This window comes from Monosiga brevicollis, genomic scaffold (assembly GCF_000002865.3).
Source record: "Monosiga brevicollis MX1 MONBRscaffold_2 genomic scaffold, whole genome shotgun sequence".
In the NCBI taxonomy this organism is placed as follows: domain Eukaryota; class Choanoflagellata; order Craspedida; family Salpingoecidae; genus Monosiga; species Monosiga brevicollis.
The window spans coordinates 2,287,522-2,305,913 of record NW_001865039.1 but is presented as its reverse complement, the minus strand read 5'-3'; the positions used below and the strand labels follow the sequence as shown (position 1 = coordinate 2,305,913).

The window sequence follows — 18,392 nt, the reverse complement described above, 5'->3', positions numbered from 1 at the left end:
GATCTCAGCCTCTCCCGAGCCCTAAAAATTTCAGTCTCAGCCCCTCTTTTCTTTTCCACACACACGCACTCATGCACAGTCAAAGGGGGGTGCCCTATATGGCGCCGCATCCATACAGTCGACACAGCAATGAGCGAAGGGCTGGAAGCTGAACCAAGCCGAACAAAGCAAAGGAACCCCTCCTCCCCCCCTTCCACCGCCTCTTTCAAGCATCAGGCGCCGTTCGATCAGACCTTTGTACACTGTCAGTCACAGAGAGAGAGAGAGAGAGAGAGCGAGCGAAAGAGAGAGAGAGAGAGAGAGAGAGAGAGATCAAGAGAGAGAGAGATCAAGAGAGAGATCAAGAGAGAGAGAGAGAGATCAATCAAGAGAGAGAGATCAAGAGAGAGAGAGATGAGAGAAAGATCAAGAGAGAGAGAGAGATCAAGAGAGAGAGAGAAAGAGAGAGAAAGATCAAGAGAGAGAGAGAGAGAAAGATCAAGAGAGAGAGAGAGAAAAAGAGAGAAAGAGAGAGAGAGAGAGAGAGAGAGAGAAAACCCAACCAACAAGGGATCCAGACTGGATTTCATCACTGTCTGACAATGTTAAATGTAAGACGTTTCAGTTTCATTCAGTCTGACTTTCACACACTTTCTCTCTCTCTCACTCTCGCTCTCTCACTCTCTCTCTCGCCGGTGAGATCGCGGTGTGTGCGCCTGGTGGCGGGTGTTCAGGGGGCGGGGGGAGCATGAAGCTGGCAAGGTGGCTTGGCATCGTCCTTGTCGTCGTTGTTGCCAGGGCCGGTTTCCGCTGTCTTTGGACACGCTTTTGCGTGTTGATTGTTGTCGGTGTTGTTCTGATCGTCCGAGTGACTTGATCCGCGCTGCTTCCAAGAGAGACCTCATTCCATGCCTGCCACATCCGCCTCACACCTGTTGTTGCGGGGTCGGTCTGAAATAACACTGCACTGATCGCCTACTAGAGATCCGTTGCCGCCAAAGCCAGTGCTATTCACGGGCAGTGGGCTCCGGGTCTTTCCGGCATGGCCGCCCACCTGAATTTGCTGCGCGAGCAGCATCGCAAGCTTCAGGTTGGCTCGACCCTTGAACCTGATTGTGCAACTCGTCTTTTGTTCGCTCGGGCATTTGAGTTGAGCTGCGGGGGCTGCACTCCTTCATCTTAAAATTACCCAGCTCATGCCGGCATGTATTTTTCTTGGTGCTTGACTCATATGTGACGTCCTCAGACACACTGTCTTGAGCTGGAAAAACGGCTATCGGCATATGAGAGCGATGGTCAAGGCCAGGCGCTCCTGACCTCATCACGCTCAGCCATCCTGGCTCTCACCGCGCAGCTCTTTGATGCAGACCGTTTCAGGTCTGAAGGCGTACCGATCCTGTATTTTGCCCTCAATTCTCGGCCCTGATGTGCACTAGTTTGAGCCGAAGTCCGGCTTTTCGACGCAGCTGTTGTCATTCCCACTGATTTCTGGCGCTTGACAATAGTGATTTGACAATCTCCATTGCTGGACGAAGCATCAAGGCGCATCGCTTTGTTCTGGCCAGCCGCGGCAAATGGCCCGTGACTGATTTGGCCGCCACCAGCGCCTTGGAACTACCCCGTCTCAGGTAAATCGCCCGCCGATCAGCAACTGCTTCACGTGAAAATCACACGGCATCCCTATTTCGTTCTCATTTCTGATCCCGCTTGATCCCCCCAAAAAACAACCAAACTGATTCAGTTGGACCGTGGGCCAAGCCATGGTTCGATTTTTGTACACGGATGAGATTGCGGGCTTGTCAGACACGCTCGATGACCGACTCGCCCTCCTCGAAGCTGCCAACGCCCATGAGCTTCCGTTTCTACTACGTCGGTATGTCAAAGTCCTGATGGGGCCTTGGCCTCGGTCTCGTACACTTTGTTATTATAAAAACGCTTGCCCCTCTTGTCACACTTGCGCCCCCACCCTCCCTTGTATACTTTACGTCTGATGCCTCACCCCTGGCTTCACTCTTTCTTTAGCTGTGAAAACTTGGTGGTGGATCAAGTCTGTCTCAACAATTGCGTTGCAATTCTCAACGCTGCCCATCGCGTCAATGCTGCGGAACTCAAGCAGGTACACGAGGCGAGACTGTCCCGTGTTCCCGATTGCCAGCCCGTCAAAAGGAAAAGAGATAGGTCCAGAAGGAATGCCGGATCGTGACATCTCTGATATCATTGTCTTCTCGATTGGCACCCACTACGATCCAGTATACCATAGAGTACATGGCCAACGAATGGGATGATCTGCGCCCAGAGCAGTTTGCGGACTTGGAGGCGTCATTGCTATATGATCTGGTATGCAGGGTCTTTGTCCGAAGGCTTGCTACTGCTATCGCCCTTTTCCGTTGCCGCTTCTGCTTTGTGAGGTATCATCATGCTCTTCTTCATCTTGGCGTCGCTCACCCTGAGCTGTGGCTGGTGTTTGATGTTCTCAAAGATCAAACGCAAGACAACCTATCCACTGCACCTTGCTGTGCAGCTACAGCGGGAAGATGTCGTGTTTCTCTATCTGGTTGAGAACGATTTGGATCTGCGCTCAAAAATTAACGAGGTCCGAGCTCCTCGAGCGCGTTGCGCGCCCAGCAAGCGCCCACACATCTTGGCATTGCACGTTGCCTTGAGCGCACGCACGGTCATTTAGCATGCCCTGTTCTCTTTGCCACGCCGTTTGTCTCCTCACGCAGTGCAACGATCAAGGCACGGTGCCCCTCAAACTGGCGCTGGATTTGCGAAACACGGCTATTGCCACGACCCTGGTGCAACACAACGCCGACGTCAACGCCAAGGGTGAGTTTGCCAACCTAAAATTCATTGGCCTCCTCTCAAGGAACAGAGTAGCATGTCCTGTTACGGCTCAATCCGTTGTTGTCCTTCCCCCCGCCCCCTTCCCCCGAGAATAGACGAGGATGACGTTCGTCACCTGCTGCACTCGTGCATTGAAGAGCAAAACGAAACGGCAGCCTTGTTCCTCATTGAGGTTAGTCACCATACATGATAGTGCCTGCATGCACCTGCTGTCTTGATCTATCTGATTCAAAACAAATGTCTCAACCCTGTTCTAGAACAATGCGGATCCTCGCGTGACCACCGCGGTTGCCCAAGCAACACCCTTGCACTGTGCAGCTCTTGCAGACTCTGCCGCTGTCACTGCTGCCTTACTCAAGCGTCGTGTGGATGTCAACGCTCGCGACCATCAAGGCGATACGCCCAGTCATTGTGCTATCCGCCAGAAGCATGCCAAGGTCGTTGATCTTCTGCTTTCAGCTCCGGGCGTCGACGTTAATATCACCAACAATGAGGTGGGCTTGGTGGCCATGGTACCCCGCCCTGGCTTATACCGCCCTTGGTCACTCACATCCTACCATGCATTCATGCTGTCGCGATGATGATATGTCCGCATAGGGCCACACACCGTTGTGGCTCGCCCTTGGCTTTGAGGATCAGCGTTACGCCCAACAGCTTGTGGACCGTGGTTGCGATGTTAATCTCCAATCCGTGACTGGTGACACCATGCTCCATGATGCCATCTAGTACGTGCACCGGAGCATCTCGTTCGCCACCAATTTTGACCTGGGCAAAATAGCTTCTCCACCTCACGCACTGCTCGGGGATGTATCTCATCCTACTTTGTAGCAAGGACCACACTGCCGCCGCCCTGTTCTTGATCGATCACAACTGCAATGTTCATTTGACCAACCAGAATGATGTGACACCCCTGCACGCAGCCTGTGCAAACGGCAATCAAGTTGTGGTACGTCTCATGTGCTCGCCACGTTCAACCTCTCCGTCGCCCACTTGTTTTTCAGCTCACATGCCAATGGTTCATGCTGTTTATGCTGCTTTCGTCTTTTCTCCCAGTGCGAAAGTCTGCTCAAGCGACATTCAAACGTGAATGCCCGGAATAAGGAGGGCAACACCCCCCTCATGACAGCTGTGATTGCGGCCAAGCCAGAATGGGGTACGGCAGACTGACGCGTGTTTTGAGACTTTGCACATGCTATTTGGGCTTGTCCCTCTGTTTCTTTGGATTTCGAAAAAGAGCTTGCCGACGCGTTCTATTCTTTACAAAGGCTTCTCTTGGCATGACACCACGTCACTTTGTAGGCACCAAGCTGGTGGAGACGCTATTGGCACAGCCCAGCTTGGATGTAAACCTGGTCAACTATGAAGGGCGCTCAGCTTTGGCCTTGGCCTTGGCCAATGAAGACAGTATCGATGTTATTGGGCCCCTCCTGCTCCAAGCAGAAGCAGGTCCGATTGTTGGTCGAACGACCGGTCCGCTCTTCTCAGTGATTAATCAAGCGAGCACGATGTGTCTTTACCAGCTTGAGCTCATCTTTCTGCCCCGCTCGTGCATACATGTTGTGCCATCGTCGCATCTTTCTTTTAGATGCCGAGCTGGTCATGCCTGATGGATATAACCTGCTGCAAACAGCCATCTTGGCAAATAACACCAAGGCAGCAACTCTTCTGATCCGCAAACCCGTCCAGGTGGATATACCGACGCCAGATGGTCGTCCACCCTTGTTGGTAGGTAGTTTGGCCTGGGTTTACTATAGTAGCCATGCCCAGGAGCAACAACAATGGCTTTGGTCAATCAGCGAACGTTCAGAGCGCATCACGCTTCACATTGCGCAGGTCTCACCCGCACATTCACGGCTCATCCTCATCCTTGCGCGTGCGCGGTCTGTGGTGATAGCTGGCCGTAGAACAGCACAGCCTGGCCCTGCTTCACGAGTTGTGCCGAGCGGGCTGCAATGTGTACGCTGTGGATACCATGGACAACTATGCCATGTGGAGTGCGCTGAGCATGGAAAAGCACGACTTGGCCCGTGCTCTGATAGAGCATGGCTTTGACGTCAATTGCCTGCAGGTGGCCAAGCACATGACTTTATTGCATCAAGCCGTGTCTGATCTCAACATTTCCATTGTATCGGCGTTGCTCGCTTTGGGCGCTGATGTGAACGGCCGTCGCGACGATGATGACGGCACACCTTTGCACATGGCTGCGGCTATTGGCGCCGATGCCAACGAAATCATCCGCACGCTTATCCAGCGCGGCGCCGATGTCAATGCGCAAGATCGTGCCCAGGAGACCCCCCTGCACCGGTAGGTCTTTGGTGTGGCTTGGACTTGCTGGCTCCATGCGCGTGTGTGCGTGTGCGCCAAGAGCTTATTTTTCTCGCTTCACAACCTACCCGACTTGTTCCTTATCGCTGATATAATGGTTCAATAGAGCCATCTATGCCCAACAAGAGCCTGTCGCCATGAAGTTGCTTGGGCTCAAGGACAGATTGAAACTGGGTGTATGTGAAGTTTGCTTTCCGTTGGCTTGGGAATCTGACTCATCTAACAAAAACACCGGACTCTCTGCGCTCCCTCACGCTCATATTTGGCCCCGCGATAGCTCCGCGATCAAGCGGATCGGACCGTATTTGGGGCAGCCTTGTTTATGAAAAATCTGCATGTGGCTTCAGGCATTTCGCGCTTGGTACCATCAGCCATCGAGGAGCGCAATCGGCTTGGCATGACGTATCTGCATGAGGCTGTAGCCGACTCCAACATCGAGACGGTTGAGTTTCTGCTCAAGCTCAAAGTGGACGTCAACGCACGCATGGCCGTACGTCTTTTGTTGAGTTTGATGAAACAGGGGGCTGCGCCGTGGCATTTGCATTTTTGCTGCATTATATTTCGTTATGGTGGACGCGTCGTTGCACTCTGCGTTGGTTCCTGTTGGCCGGTAGCAACTGCATCTCAGACAATTTCTTCCCTTGTAGGACTCAACCAAGCGCACACCTTTGGCGACTGCAGTCGAGCGCGAGTTTGAGCAGGGCGTTCGCGCCTTGCTGCTGGCAGGCGCCGACCATAGTATTGCAGATGCCGACACACGCTGGACTGGTACGTGGTTTCTCTATAAGCGGAGAGGAGAGGAGGGGAGAGAGAGCGAGAGCGAGGGAGAGAGAGAGAGGGGGGGGGGGGGGGGAGAGAGAGGGCGAGGGAGAGAGAGGTTTGAGTAGTCTTGGTCATCCCAGCCAGAACAAAGTTTGGGCATACTTTTGGGCGAGTCGACGACAAACTCACACTTGACACTTGACTGTTGTGCCGGCCGTTCAGTGGCCCACATTGCAGCCTTGCTCGGCAACGGCACCATATTTAAATTGCTCGTCGAGCACGGAGCCAACTGCAATGCTGCTGATGCTGATGGGGTAGGTAGTCACGGCGGCCACTTAAGTGTTTGGCAAATGGCGGGTGCAAAGCTGGTCAAGGCGGCACCAATACTCAACTCATGGCACGACACATTCATAGAACACCGTATTGCACGTGGCCATGAAGCGACCACAGGCCGAGATCATTCGACAGCTGACCAAAATCCCAGGCTTGGATTTTTTTGCGGAGAACAATCAGGTATATCATCGGCCGTTTGCTTGGAGCTGTGTCTTTGATCAGAATCCGCGTGTGGCATGCCGGCATGCTCGCGGTCGCATAAGTGTGGATGCAAGAGCCTTTGCTGATTGTTCTGCATGGCTTGCAGAAACAAACACCCTTGCACTTGCTCGCGGAAAGCGCGCCACCCAACGGCTTGGAGATTCTCAAGGTGGGGGTTTCGGCTCCTGTATGCAAATGAGAAAGCATCCTCTATGCAAGGAAGACGCTGAGTGGGTTGGCATCCTCCGTGCAGTGGTTGTGGCTTATGGATGAGACTGGGTGCTCTTATGCAGATCATTTTTGAGCTGATCAACCATAATCTGAGCCCCACGGATGCAGAGGGCAACACTCCATTGCACGTGGCCATGCGCAATGGTGCATCAGACATCTCAATGGGCCTTATTCGAAACGGCGCACACCCCGGCGTACCCAACGCAGAAGGTATGGCATGCTCGCTCGGATTCTGCCTAATGTATTTTCAACGGGCTTTTTTGACTCATATCTTCCTTCTATCTCGCTTCACCAGGTGCTTGCTGCTTCGATATTGCGCGGACCAGTCCCAAACTGGGCAAATTGTTGATCAAATTACTTGGTGAGAGCCTGCGTGCAGCATCGCAGACATCATGCCCTCTGACAGCGAGACAGGAAGGCTTTTGTTGTATTTTACCTGCCATGCGTGGGTGGGCTCATGGGTCTGTCGGACCTAATAGAGCTGATACGGGATCCCCCCGCCTGGATTGAGGCGCCTTATTGCCAAGAGTGCAAGTCAAAGTTTACATCGAAGACTCGCAAACACCACTGGTGGGTTCGGTTGGCCTAGCGCCGGGGTTGCGCCGTGGCATACCTCTCATTGCTTGCATCACGTGCTGGGTTCTTTGTTGATTTCTTCGGCATGGTGTTTCTTGGGACGATGCAGCCGTCATTGTGGACGCGTCGTGTGCAAGAAGGACAGTACCAAGCAGTGCCCAATTGTCAAGTTTCAGATGCCGAAACCGCAACGTGTGTGCGATCTGTGCCACCTGGTGCTGACTGGTGGTGTCGGCGATTTGGGCTAAATTTTTGGCTCAAGACGTTGTGTTTTGTCGAGCTGCTGAGCCAAGGGAGGTGTTTTTTGTTTTTTGTTAAAAGGATAGTCAGTGTCTAGATGTTTAGCGTTACATGCATGTCAGGGAGCTCCAGGAGCTTCTCTGAACATGGTTGGTAGAGAGGCAAGTTGCACGGTCAGCTTCCTTGCCCCACAGCTTCACGCTTCAGGATAAAGGGCGCAATTTCTCTTTTTTTTTTTTTTAATGTGACCATCTAATAATTTAGTTTGCAGCTGATTTGCGCGTTTGTCAATTGGGACTCGGAACCTGGGACTTGGAACCTGGGACTGGGGACTTGATGGCTCCTGCTAGCAGCACGAACACTCTGTTCGTAAAGCAAAACCTTTTGTGCCGCGAGTTGCGTGTGCATTCCATCGATTCACCGTGCACAACAGCTGTTTGCACACACACACCTTCTCCATTTTCCACACACGGACATTTTTTTTTTTTGGAACTTGTACAAGATAAGATGGCTGGGACGAGTGATAGCCCCGCGTCGGCAGACGCCGTTATGCCGCCCGTGGGGGAAAATGGGATCCTGTACGACGTGGTCGAGTCCATCTATACACCTGGCCTTAATGGGGGCGTTGTCATCGTGCTGGCGGCCATCTTGCTGGTTCTTTTCATGGTCAATGTCTTCCTTCTGGTGGTTGTCGGTCCAAACATCCATGTGATTGTGCTCCTCTGCCTGACTGTCATCCTGTCGGGCCTCATGATCTGGTACGTGGTTCAATGCGCGCGTTTGGGTTTGGTCTGGTGGGAGGTGGGATACGCTGGTCCCGGGAACATGACAGCTTGCGGCGCGGCCTGATTGCATTAACATTTTGGCACCACGTGCTCCGCCTCTCGCGGTTTTTAGGGTCATCCCACAAATTACCGAGGCGCAAAACAATGCCAAGAAGGAGCAGACGGGTTCGGAGGCTGAGAGCAGTGATAAACCATCCGAGGATACGACAGAGAGCAAAAAGGACAACTAAAGGAGGGTCTCGTGGACCCAATATGATAGAGAGAAATCGACTAGACTCAGATCATTTGCAGCGTTTCATCCGTTTGCTTGCAGACGAGACATTCCATGTGTGCGCACCCAAACAGCTCCAGTGGCGGCCCGTTCTCTTGGCCTGTTTTCAGTCCTCTCTCGACGTGCGATATTCCCCCTTTGAGCAGGCTCGGGCGTATTTGGACAGGGTGGGGAGGACGTGCGGAATCAAATAATCATGCTTCTGGCGCAAGGATCAAGGAGCCTTGGCGCTGAAAAGTGACTGGTGCACGGTGAAGCGATTCAATAATCGATTCTCAGGTCGGCACTTTGGGTCAGGAGGGGCAAGATATTTGTTTGTCAAAGGCGACCAAGGCCTCTGAATGCATCCAAAACAGCATGGCGAGTATGAGCGCTGCTCTGCCGGATGCCAACGGGTATGGGTCAATCATGGCCGGCGTATGCCACACACCGTGTACTGAGCCCCATTCCTGAGTACAGATGAGGCGGCGTGCTGTAGCGAGACGCGCAGCCCAATCCCGGCTAGAAGATTGGCAGTCTTCATGAGGCGGCGGCCACGCCCGGCACCCAGCGGCAAGGGGGCACAGACGCGCCCTGGACCCTGAAATGCGTGGCAGTGTGCGACTGACCGGTTTTGTGTGGTGTCAAGACCCTGCATGAGCTCCCCCACTCGCCGACGTAAAGCCAGATCCACCTGATGTCGCAAATCTTGGGCTACGCGTGCCTGCTCAGCACAAACCTGCAATGTCGCCCGCAAGCACACATTGCACACATTGAACAAGATAGAGCATGGGCAACGAAGAGAGCCAGGAAAAAAATGCTAGAAGCAGCCTGCTATGCAGCCTGGGCAGGCATCAAGTGTACCTGGCGGCGCCTTGCCAACGCCTCATCGCAGCAGGGCTGGCTGGCAGCGCGAGTCCATAATCGAGACAACTGGTCCCTAGACCAAGATGGGCGTCGTTCGACACCAGGGGCTGTGAGCAGGGGAGGATGCTTTGACTGGCGGCCCATGGCAGCGAGGGCGCACCATTGCTGTGCCTCAGTCGAAAGGGCCGAGTCTGTCCACGTGAAGCAAAAGCGTTCCCAGGGCTCGCGGCCAGGCCAGTCGGCCCGTGCGGCCATGGCACGTATCGTGGCGTCAGCAATGCGAGCCGAGCCAGTGCGTTGGGCATTGCGGTGCAAGCACTCGTCCAAAGATGTATCAAGCCTAAGAAAGCAAAGCCCGGCCTCGTCTGCACAGGTGCCCCGACGCCTTGAAGTGAGACTCGTACGCAGCTAGCGAGCGAAGCGATGGCACAACCAAGCTCACGTTGCTGCGCCAGGTGGAAGGCCTCCTTGCGCATTGAAGCCATGTGAAAGGTATCATCCAAGAGCACCAACGACGGCGCTGAGCTGTGCAGGGTGGTCCAAGGCGACAGCGTCAAAAAACAGACTTGACGGAAGACCGACAGCGGCTACACTCGTCTCACCCAGCTTTCAGCGCGGCATCGCGGGCGTTGTGACAGGCTTGCTCAGCCGCGGCGCGCGCCAAGCGCCGCTCACTCTTGTACGCTTGCACACCAACCAGATAGTCATCATAGCGGACATGGAACACTTGCTGTTCATGTGCACCGCCAGCTGCAGCCAACACCGCTCGTGACAAGGTCGTCTTCCCACTGCCGGGCAGTCCACACAAAACCACAAGGACCACTTGGGCCGAATCTGCCGATGCCATGACGCAGCTCGCCTTGCCGGTCATTGGTACTTCATTTCAAGTTTGTTGAGGTGGGAGGAGGGGGGGGGTCAGAGGGTCCTATTGAGCCATTAGCGTAACAAGAGAGTGTGGCCTGACTCAATGTCTGCCATAGTAAAAAGGGCAGAGCGGAGCGCTCATCATATGTTGAACCAGAAGGAACAACTACAATCCTAATCCAGCCTTCGAATACGTGTTGACCTATATCTGGGACCAGAATTTATCGGCTTGTGGGTGTAGATTATTGATGCAAGTGTGTTATCGTCTCACTTTGGATGATTAAAATGATGACATTGCCGATCGAATCATCAATTTTTCCAACAACAACAGCGTTGATGGTTATGCCGCCGAGGCAAAAAGCTAGCTAGCTAGGCAAGCATAAAGTCTTGGCCAAGTAGAGAAAAGCCAAAATACCTGCCATCGGCCGCCTCACCCATTTCTATTGTGCAGTTTATCCCATTCAAACAATAGGTGAGCAATTCGGGAAAAGTTGCGCCAAAGCTGGTGTGATGTCTAACGCAGGACGTGACGGTACACACCCATGTGGTCACTGGTCATTTCGTGGAAGCCCACGTGCTCAAAGAACTCGGCCACCGAGTATTGCCAAGGAAAGAGGTGAACGTGGACCCCGGGCAAGCTAGCCTCACGAATAGACTGAAGCATGACATTGACGAGCTTGCGCCCGTTGCCATGGCCCTGCGCACGTGAGTCGACGCACAGCACCAGTCGCGCAGGGTAGTGCCTACAGGGCCGAGAAGAAAGAGAGCAGGCGCGCAGGAATGAGCACTGGTTGGGTTGGCCATAGGTGCAAGAGCACAATGGGTCACCAAAGCAGCAGAGGGTGATGGAGAAGGGTAACGATCGGCAAAAAAGATTTGAGCAAGGGTGCTCTCGGACAAGAGTGAGACAAACTTTTCCAAAAATGATGAGGATTGAGGGAACTGGGGATTCATGAGCTCCTCCAAAACCTGCGCCGACGAATTCATGCCATCTGCAGGATATAAAAGTTGATTGCAAGATCAGCTTGTGCGGAACGCTCAAACCCGGTCGATTCGTACGCTCTGCGCCTGAAAATGTCAGCAAACAATTACACGAGGACAGGCGCAAGGCGTACCCTCGTTGGAAGTGGGGAGCTCTTCGCCCGAGTACTTGGTGAGAACTCGCGGCAAATACTCAGTCAGGTAACGGTGCTGAAAATCCGTGGCGTCGCCACACGCCACCACAAACCCACAAATGCCCTCCTTATCCTACACATGGTCCAGGTCAGGCAAGATCTGCTTTAATCCAGCCGATCCAGCGAGCAGCCTGCATACCTCGAGGGTATACGCAAAACATTGGGGTAGACGCAAGAAGGGCCCCAGGTGTCGATCAGCGTAAGCTTGCAGGGCCATCGGACTTAGCTCAGCTCCTGGAGCAATAAAAAAAAAAAAAACAACGGGTTTTACGATTCAAGGTCAGTGAAGGCGTCAAGCCAATCGACCGCGACCCTTTTTTTAAAAAAAAAAAAAAAAAAAAAAAAAAAAAAAAAAAAAAAGAGCACAGTCCCGAGGGTTCCACACGCGTGCGCGCAAAAGCCGAGCACGGGACGTACGCATTGATTCGGAAAGCAATTGTTCAGTGTAGAGTTGATAAAGTGCGCCTTGATCTCCGGCCTCATACTGTCGGATGACGTAGGTCTTGTTGCTTTCTGTGACGTAACGGAAGGCAGTGCCCACATTGGCTTGGTTTGCAGGCAACAGGGCCTGAAAGGTGGCGATGATGCCCCCCGATGAGACGGAGGGTTCCAGATTCGGAGGGGCCGAGCGCAACATGGGCTTGCTCATAGCCTCCATATCATCAAGGGACGCCACCACCGCGCTCGCCAGCTACAAAGAGAGAAAGAGAGTACCGCAGGTGAAAGATAGCGCTTACGCAAGGTCGATCCTTGGTTGGATTGACAACAGAGTCGCACATGCAAGTGTATCTGCGCACGCAGCCACGAGGCGCGCGAGTTACCACAACAATGAGGGGTCTGGAGAGCGACGCTAACGCACCTCCTTCACGTCGTTGATGTAGTTGGACAACTCTGAATAAAGCTCCCGTGAGACGATGGAGCTCAACTTGCGGGAGAGTGAGGTCAATGCATGACCCGCCTCCCGGCACAGCTTGGCACGCTCCTGCCAGTCCTTGGCTACGAATCAAGAAGGAGCAGGGGTTGGTGCGGAAGATCAGTTCAAAACCCGCGAGAAGGAAACACACCCCAGCAATAACCGTGGCTCTGCTCACGTACTCAGCTTTGGTGAATGGGTTTGCAAAAATACAAAGTCATTGATGAGGCGCCAGGCGCTGTCGCCATAGTCATAGGGTAAGTGGTAGAGGTCGACCAGCAACGAGATTTCCTCGGCCGTGATATTGAGCCGCTCTCGGCCTGGTTTGAAAAAAGGCAGCCAATCGTTGATGGCTGATTCACAGGCCTCCCGGGGATTGTAGCGCGAGCGCAATCTCGCCCATTCACCCAGCGTTTGCAGAGGGATGAAGTTGGCATGGTACTCGCAATTGGGGTTACTCAGCACACCTGAGACGTGCTCCAAGATCTGCCAAGAACGTCCGTGGTAAGGGCCAAGAAACACGCGCCGCTTGTCGAAATCGTTGGCATGGATGTTGTCTAACAGACATGGCACCCATATTGGAGGTCAAGTGGTAAGCAGGGGCCATCCGTCCAAAAAGTGATGCGAGGACAAGCGAAAGGGAGCAAACGTGAGCAGCCATGAACAACAAGCTGCGCGAGCGTTTGGCACAAGGGGCAGACATGATTCAGCAGAGTGCAGGCGTTTGAAGCGGGCCCGGCGAGTCTTACCCCAAATGCAGGGCTTGCGCTTGATGACGGCACGGAGTTCTTGCAGGGAAGGAACATCAATTTCGCGAGGGATGACTGAGTCCCCGGTCCAAAAGACCTCAATGCCAGCATCAAGGCGGAGGCCGATGGTGCGGAGATACTCTGATTCAGACACACTGGGGTTGGCTCGAGAGGCACAGTACTCGGTGGGGCAAAAGAGCATGCGCTTGGGAGCTAGGTGTGCTCGAAGTTCGTTTGCCACGGTGCAGTGGGCATGGCACAAAGAGTCAAACGTGTCAATATCGGCCTGATTCATGAGCCCGTCAATGTCATCAAAGAGAATGGCAAAACTGTTGCAGCCCAAGGCGGCTACGGAGTCAAGCTTGGCGCGGAGTAACGCGTTCTCGTCAGCCGAGCAGTAGGTCATGTCCAGACCCGGGGAAATGGCATAGATGAGCTCAACATCGTGGCGCTGGGCCTCATCAATCAGGTCTTGCAGTTCCGCTGATTGATTAGAGCACGTTGGGGCCATGATGTGTAAGCGTAGCCCGGACACATGGGATGAGTCAAGGACAGCGCTTTGAAAGGTGCATCGCAAGCACATCAAAAGTGCAATGCTCGTTGGACATGACAGCGAGCTTACCGAGTTCATCCTGATCGTATGGCTCACGCCAGCCGGCACGATGCTTTTTGTCATCTTTAGGGGCGTACATGTACGCCGTCAAGTGCCAATTGTTCATCAGAGCAAAGAGGTCATGACGCTGGTGTGCCTTCCAAGGACGACCGTCTGGTTGAAAAAAAAAAAAGCAAATAAGCAAGAAAGCAAAAAAGCAAAGCACACACACACACAAGGTTGGAATACAGTGAGCTGGGGATTGAGATGCATGTCATGACGTGTGCAGGGAGGCAGGCCAGCTGTTATGGCCGGAGAGTCGTGTTTGTATGTTTGAGAGGCGGGGTTGAGATTCAGAGAAAGGGGGAGGAGAGAAAGGGTGCGAGGGTGCTTTACAGCGACAATACTCACAAAAGCCCTCAATGACGCCGATCAGGGGCAGGTCAGCTTCCGACATGACGACGGGCGAGAGAGGACGAAGAACAAGTTTGCTTGTACTGACTAAACTGTCAACCCGCGGCAAGTTTTCAGCGCTTGCGGCGCGGGTCAAGGGTGAGGCCGAGGCAGGGGAGGGCAAGAAAGGCGGGAGCCTTTCACTGACAGCTCGAGTGGATCATCGACTCAACGGCAGCCGAGGTTCAATGCAGCTTTTGACAGCTAAGCAGTGGGTGGGCCAATGGTACTTGGAACCACGTCAAGGCTCATCAATCCCAACAGAAGCGTCGTCGTTCCTATTTGCGAGCCTACTCAGACGGCTGTCGATACTAATAGCAGCAGCATGCGAGGAATGAGCGTGCCTTGCATAAAACGGTGACGCGTATCATGCGCAAACAATCAACTGGGAAGGCAGAGAGCAGCACAGTGGCAGGAAGCATGCATGCGGTCAAACTGCAGCGCAAGTCGACGCACTACCACACCCATCTGACCAACAAAGCGTGTCCACCACCCGGTTCAGCTCGACAGCGACCCAGTGCGTCTGCCTGCGTCCTGTGTGTCGGGGTCGCCGTCCAAAAGGACGAAGAAGTCGACAATTTGTTTGACAGCAGTTACACAAACCTTTTTGTTGTGTAGTGTGTGTTCAAGGATGAAGAAATGCTACACACACTCTCTCTCTTTGCCTCACTCTACACTGTGTGTCTCTGTGTGTCTCTGCCTCTGCCTCTGTGTGTCTCTGTGTGTCTCTGTGTGTCTCTGTGTGTCTCTGTGTGTCTCTGTGTCTCTGTGTCTCTGTGTGTCTCTGTGTCTCTGTGTGTCTCTGTGCCTCTGTCTCTGTCTCTGTCTCTCTTTTTTTTTTAATGAACCGTCACCGTTCTGTTTTCTGTCTCTGTCTTTCTATGCCTCGCTTCAAGTTTCGTTCTGTGTCTCTCTTTATGTGTATGTCCTGTTCCTCTTTGACTTTCAGACTCTTGAACTGTCTATCTCTCTGACTCTCTCTCTCTGACTCTCTCTCTCTCTCTGTCTGACTCTCTCTCTGTCTGCCTCTCCTTCTCAGAGTGGAATGAGGCAGTTAACAGCGGCAGGAAAGGAGAGCAGCACACATGCACTCAAATACCCAGTGGCACCGAGTCACAGGGTACATGAGCGACGTGTATGACAGGGTGAATGAGGCACGAGGCAACAGTTCTTGATTGGGACGGTAGAGTGGACCAGCCAGTCCAGTATGGCAGTCCATCGCTTCCCCCTCCCCTTTCAATGGCCACCACCTCGACATCGTGGCCAGATACCTCGCAACCCACCCCGCCCAGGACTCTCCGACGCATGTGACCCCGCCAAAATATCAACTCCTTCTACACAACACACCCATTTTTCCCTTTGTGATATTTGTCTGACAATTTACCGACTGTAGGCCTTGACAGCTGTGTAGGGGGAATTCAAACTTGATGTCTAAATGTAAAATAGTTGTGCCGATCTTTCGAGCCCCACCTACCTGCGGAATCAAAGGTGATGACAATTGGTGTGATGGAGGTGTGTGGTAAAATTCCCGTTTTGGATTATATGACAGCAAGTTGACGGGCCTAATCTCTGGCTCTCTCGCTCTCACTCTTTTCTCGATTGCTGTATCGGGTCAAGACGCTGATCCAACAGCGGCGGTTAGCACGATCCTCCACAAGACGGGTCCAAACTTGATATTGGCCCGACGATACGAAATACACACTCTCGCTCATCTAATAACCTGGCTTTTGCTCTTCCATTGAGCTTTTTGTTGCGGACTGGGGCAAAGCCGGCCTGGAGTCACCTATTCTTTAAATTCCATCTGGTTTGACACGCGGCAGACTTTAGGACGTGGCACGAGTCACCGCGGCGCGGGTGGCAGCAATCTTAACATCGAGGTCATCGGCAAAGATGTCGCGGGTAAAGTAACCAAAGTCCAGATCCTCCACAGCCGTGACCGAATTGCCGTAGTAGTCAATGGCCACCAACTCTGGGCGTCCCTGCAGGATATAGGTAGAATACATGAGCAGCCTCCGCACCCATACGCACACATGTACATCAACACACTGGCATGTACACATACCTCTGTAAGCTCGAGAAGCTTGGCATTCGATACAGCATTGACATATCGAAAGCAGAGCTCCTGTCAATCAAACAACCCGCCGCTGTGAGCTATCAAGTGCGTGCATCCTCGGCACCCCCTGGCAGGAGCATCCAAAAAGCAACAAAACTACAGACCTGCAGTCGCGGTAAACACGCCAGGTCCTCAAGGGGGCTCAAGCAATCGTCGGTCAAGACCTTGAGACCCGTCAAATCAAGAACCCGCAGTTGCCTAGATGACAACCACCGTGAACACTGGGCGCCACAGGAAGAGGCGTCCAAGAGCCGATGAGGACGTACGGCAGATTTCGGCACAGAACCTGAACGCCATGGTCTGTGATTTGCCAGCACCACGCCAGCACTAGATATTCAAGCCGCAGGCATCGACTCGCCAGAACAGCAACCACTGTTTCCAGGCACCCACCGCACAAGGAATGAGGGAAGGGGTTGGTGGCATCGTGTGGCACGCACGGTGGCCCACCACGCACCATGATCATCCACGTGAACGCCCTCGAGCAAGTCTAGTCGTGTCAAGTTGCAGAGGTTGTGCAGCAAGTCACACACGCGCGGTGACGGACAAAGGGCAAGCTTGCGCAGGCGGAGCCACTGAAGCTGCTCAGACGCATGTAACGGGGTCAACTCGGTAAAGGACTCGCAGAAGGAGATGCTCAAGCGTCGCAATCGCCTCAGAGCTCCAAGGTGAGGCAGCACAGCACTGCTCGTGTCATCACCATCCTGAAGCGGACCAAGCAAGGACATTGTCACAGTCAAGAATTGTCAAACGGAAAGTCAGGGGAAGAGGAGCAAGAAAATGCCCGCCACGAAAGATGGATCGAGCAAGTCAATCGTAGATGACTTCAAAAAAAACACCACCAAAGATCATTGACTTGGCGTTACACACGTACCAGCAGCAGACTTTCGAGATCTGGATTATTGGTTAGGATGGTAATGATGTCCCGATCCTGCAAAGGTAGAACATCGTCTAGATTCAGGCTTTGCAGTTTGCAAAACCGTAGCAGAACAGCCACGGCCTGCACCATCCAATGGGGTGACAATCGGTGGCGATTGACATTGTGAGTTGAAGAAGCGAGTCGAGTTGTTGCTGTAAAGGAGGGAAAAGACAAAGAAATCAAGAAAGAGCGCGCGCAGGGGGAGGGGAAGGGCGCAGGCCGACATAGCGTGCGCAGGAGATTGCAGGGATAAAATTGCACCTGAGGGCACAAGCCTGCCGCCTGCAAATGGAGGCCACGAAGAGACCTCAGTTGATTGTCATCGATGGAGATATCACAGTCTTCCATGCGCACGCCCTGGGTAGCAAAGATGGCCCCACAGGGTGAGTTGATCACGTTCATGGACAATTGTTGAAAGGCTGGCCCGGAAAGTCATGGTTGCACGGGCCTACATTTAAAGCCAAAGTGTGTAGCCGTGGAAAGTAGGCCAGACATGTGAAAAGAGCGTTGGGCACGTCAAACGCATTGCTCCAGTCAACAAAGTTCATGTGTAGCTCCTGTAAATCTTTTTGGGCATCAAATGACTCGCGTCAGTCCCCACCATGTAGGCGCTGTTATATGCAGCCACGCTGGCAAGAAGGGGAGGAAACAGGTGATGGCCCCGAGGGCCTGGGACAGCCGCCATGCATGGAAGAAATGCAGGGTTGGCAAAATGGAGAAGACACAACCAACGATGGCGTGTGGGAAGATCCTACCAGGGGCTTTTCGGGCGAGCAGATGGACCAGATCAGGTGCCAGCTCATCAATGTCCATGCCTTGACAGCTAAAGGATACGACATTGCGATGTTGCGCCAAGATCCCGCGGATGGCATGCATGCCGAGGCCCGGAACCTATCGCGTGACAGACACCAGATGAAGAAGGAAAACAAATCGATGAAAGAAACTTACCCGAGCGCCGCACGTCGATGCAGATTTGATGTAGAGGAGCAAGCCGGGTCCGCACCTCTTGGCCACTGATGTGGACGGGCCATGTGACAAGCAGGTCACGGAACCGACGACACAGGGTTTCCAAACGGCAGCGAGTCGTCAGATCCAGTAGCTCAAATATCCGACGGAGCACATCATCCGGCAAGTCTTGAAGCCCGACCTAGAAGTCATAATAATATTATTAAACCGGTGACCACAGATCGACACAGCACCAGTCGCCCCCCCCCCCCCCCC

At 53.4% G+C, this 18,392-nt stretch overlaps 5 protein-coding genes across 5 annotated transcripts in view; 2 read left to right on the top strand and 3 right to left on the bottom strand.

Annotated features, from left to right (window-relative positions):
• Positions 1–245: 245 nt before the first annotated feature.
• MONBRDRAFT_22349 (uncharacterized protein) lies at positions 246–1,057 on the bottom strand (the record flags this gene model as incomplete). Its single annotated transcript, XM_001742276.1, has 3 exons — positions 246–575; positions 647–695; positions 912–1,057. The coding sequence occupies 3 exons, from the start codon at positions 1,055–1,057 to the stop codon at positions 246–248; spliced, it is 525 nt and encodes a 174-aa protein (XP_001742328.1).
• Positions 1,058–2,395: 1,338 nt separating this feature from the next.
• On the top strand, positions 2,396–7,502 carry MONBRDRAFT_22348 (uncharacterized protein; the record flags this gene model as incomplete). The annotated part of the gene is made up of 20 exons (XM_001742729.1): positions 2,396–2,572; positions 2,706–2,808; positions 2,922–2,998; positions 3,084–3,320; positions 3,424–3,551; positions 3,655–3,772; positions 3,880–3,979; positions 4,126–4,272; positions 4,412–4,551; positions 4,721–5,130; positions 5,258–5,327; positions 5,429–5,641; positions 5,799–5,919; positions 6,136–6,227; positions 6,328–6,426; positions 6,554–6,616; positions 6,741–6,888; positions 6,974–7,039; positions 7,158–7,248; positions 7,364–7,502. 20 exons carry the CDS (start codon positions 2,396–2,398, stop codon positions 7,500–7,502), a joined length of 2,739 nt encoding a protein of 912 aa, XP_001742781.1.
• Positions 7,503–8,043: 541 nt separating this feature from the next.
• MONBRDRAFT_22347 (uncharacterized protein) lies at positions 8,044–8,509 on the top strand (the record flags this gene model as incomplete). The annotated part of the gene is made up of 2 exons (XM_001742728.1): positions 8,044–8,252; positions 8,392–8,509. 2 exons carry the CDS (start codon positions 8,044–8,046, stop codon positions 8,507–8,509), a joined length of 327 nt encoding a protein of 108 aa, XP_001742780.1.
• Positions 8,510–12,747: 4,238 nt separating this feature from the next.
• Positions 12,748–14,693, bottom strand: MONBRDRAFT_19257 (uncharacterized protein; the record flags this gene model as incomplete). Its single annotated transcript, XM_001742275.1, has 5 exons — positions 14,616–14,693; positions 14,101–14,453; positions 13,720–13,863; positions 13,098–13,580; positions 12,748–12,905 (listed from the first exon to the last, which is right to left on the bottom strand). Coding segments are annotated over exons 2-5 (831 nt in total), but the record flags the coding sequence as incomplete, so codon positions are not given.
• A 1,229-nt stretch (positions 14,694–15,922) lies between these two features.
• MONBRDRAFT_30941 (uncharacterized protein) overlaps positions 15,923–18,392 on the bottom strand; it is a 2,771-nt gene continuing 301 nt past the window's right edge. The window contains exons 2-11 of the mRNA XM_001742274.1: positions 18,175–18,318; positions 17,927–18,062; positions 17,624–17,736; positions 17,433–17,528; positions 17,127–17,252; positions 16,710–16,956; positions 16,522–16,627; positions 16,360–16,453; positions 16,205–16,264; positions 15,923–16,121 (exon numbers count right to left, since the gene is read on the bottom strand). Coding sequence (XP_001742326.1) covers positions 15,966–16,121; positions 16,205–16,264; positions 16,360–16,453; positions 16,522–16,627; positions 16,710–16,956; positions 17,127–17,252; positions 17,433–17,528; positions 17,624–17,736; positions 17,927–18,062; positions 18,175–18,318 — 1,278 coding nt within the window. The 3' untranslated portion in view covers positions 15,923–15,965. The remainder of the gene's footprint in view (positions 16,122–16,204; positions 16,265–16,359; positions 16,454–16,521; positions 16,628–16,709; positions 16,957–17,126; positions 17,253–17,432; positions 17,529–17,623; positions 17,737–17,926; positions 18,063–18,174; positions 18,319–18,392) is intronic.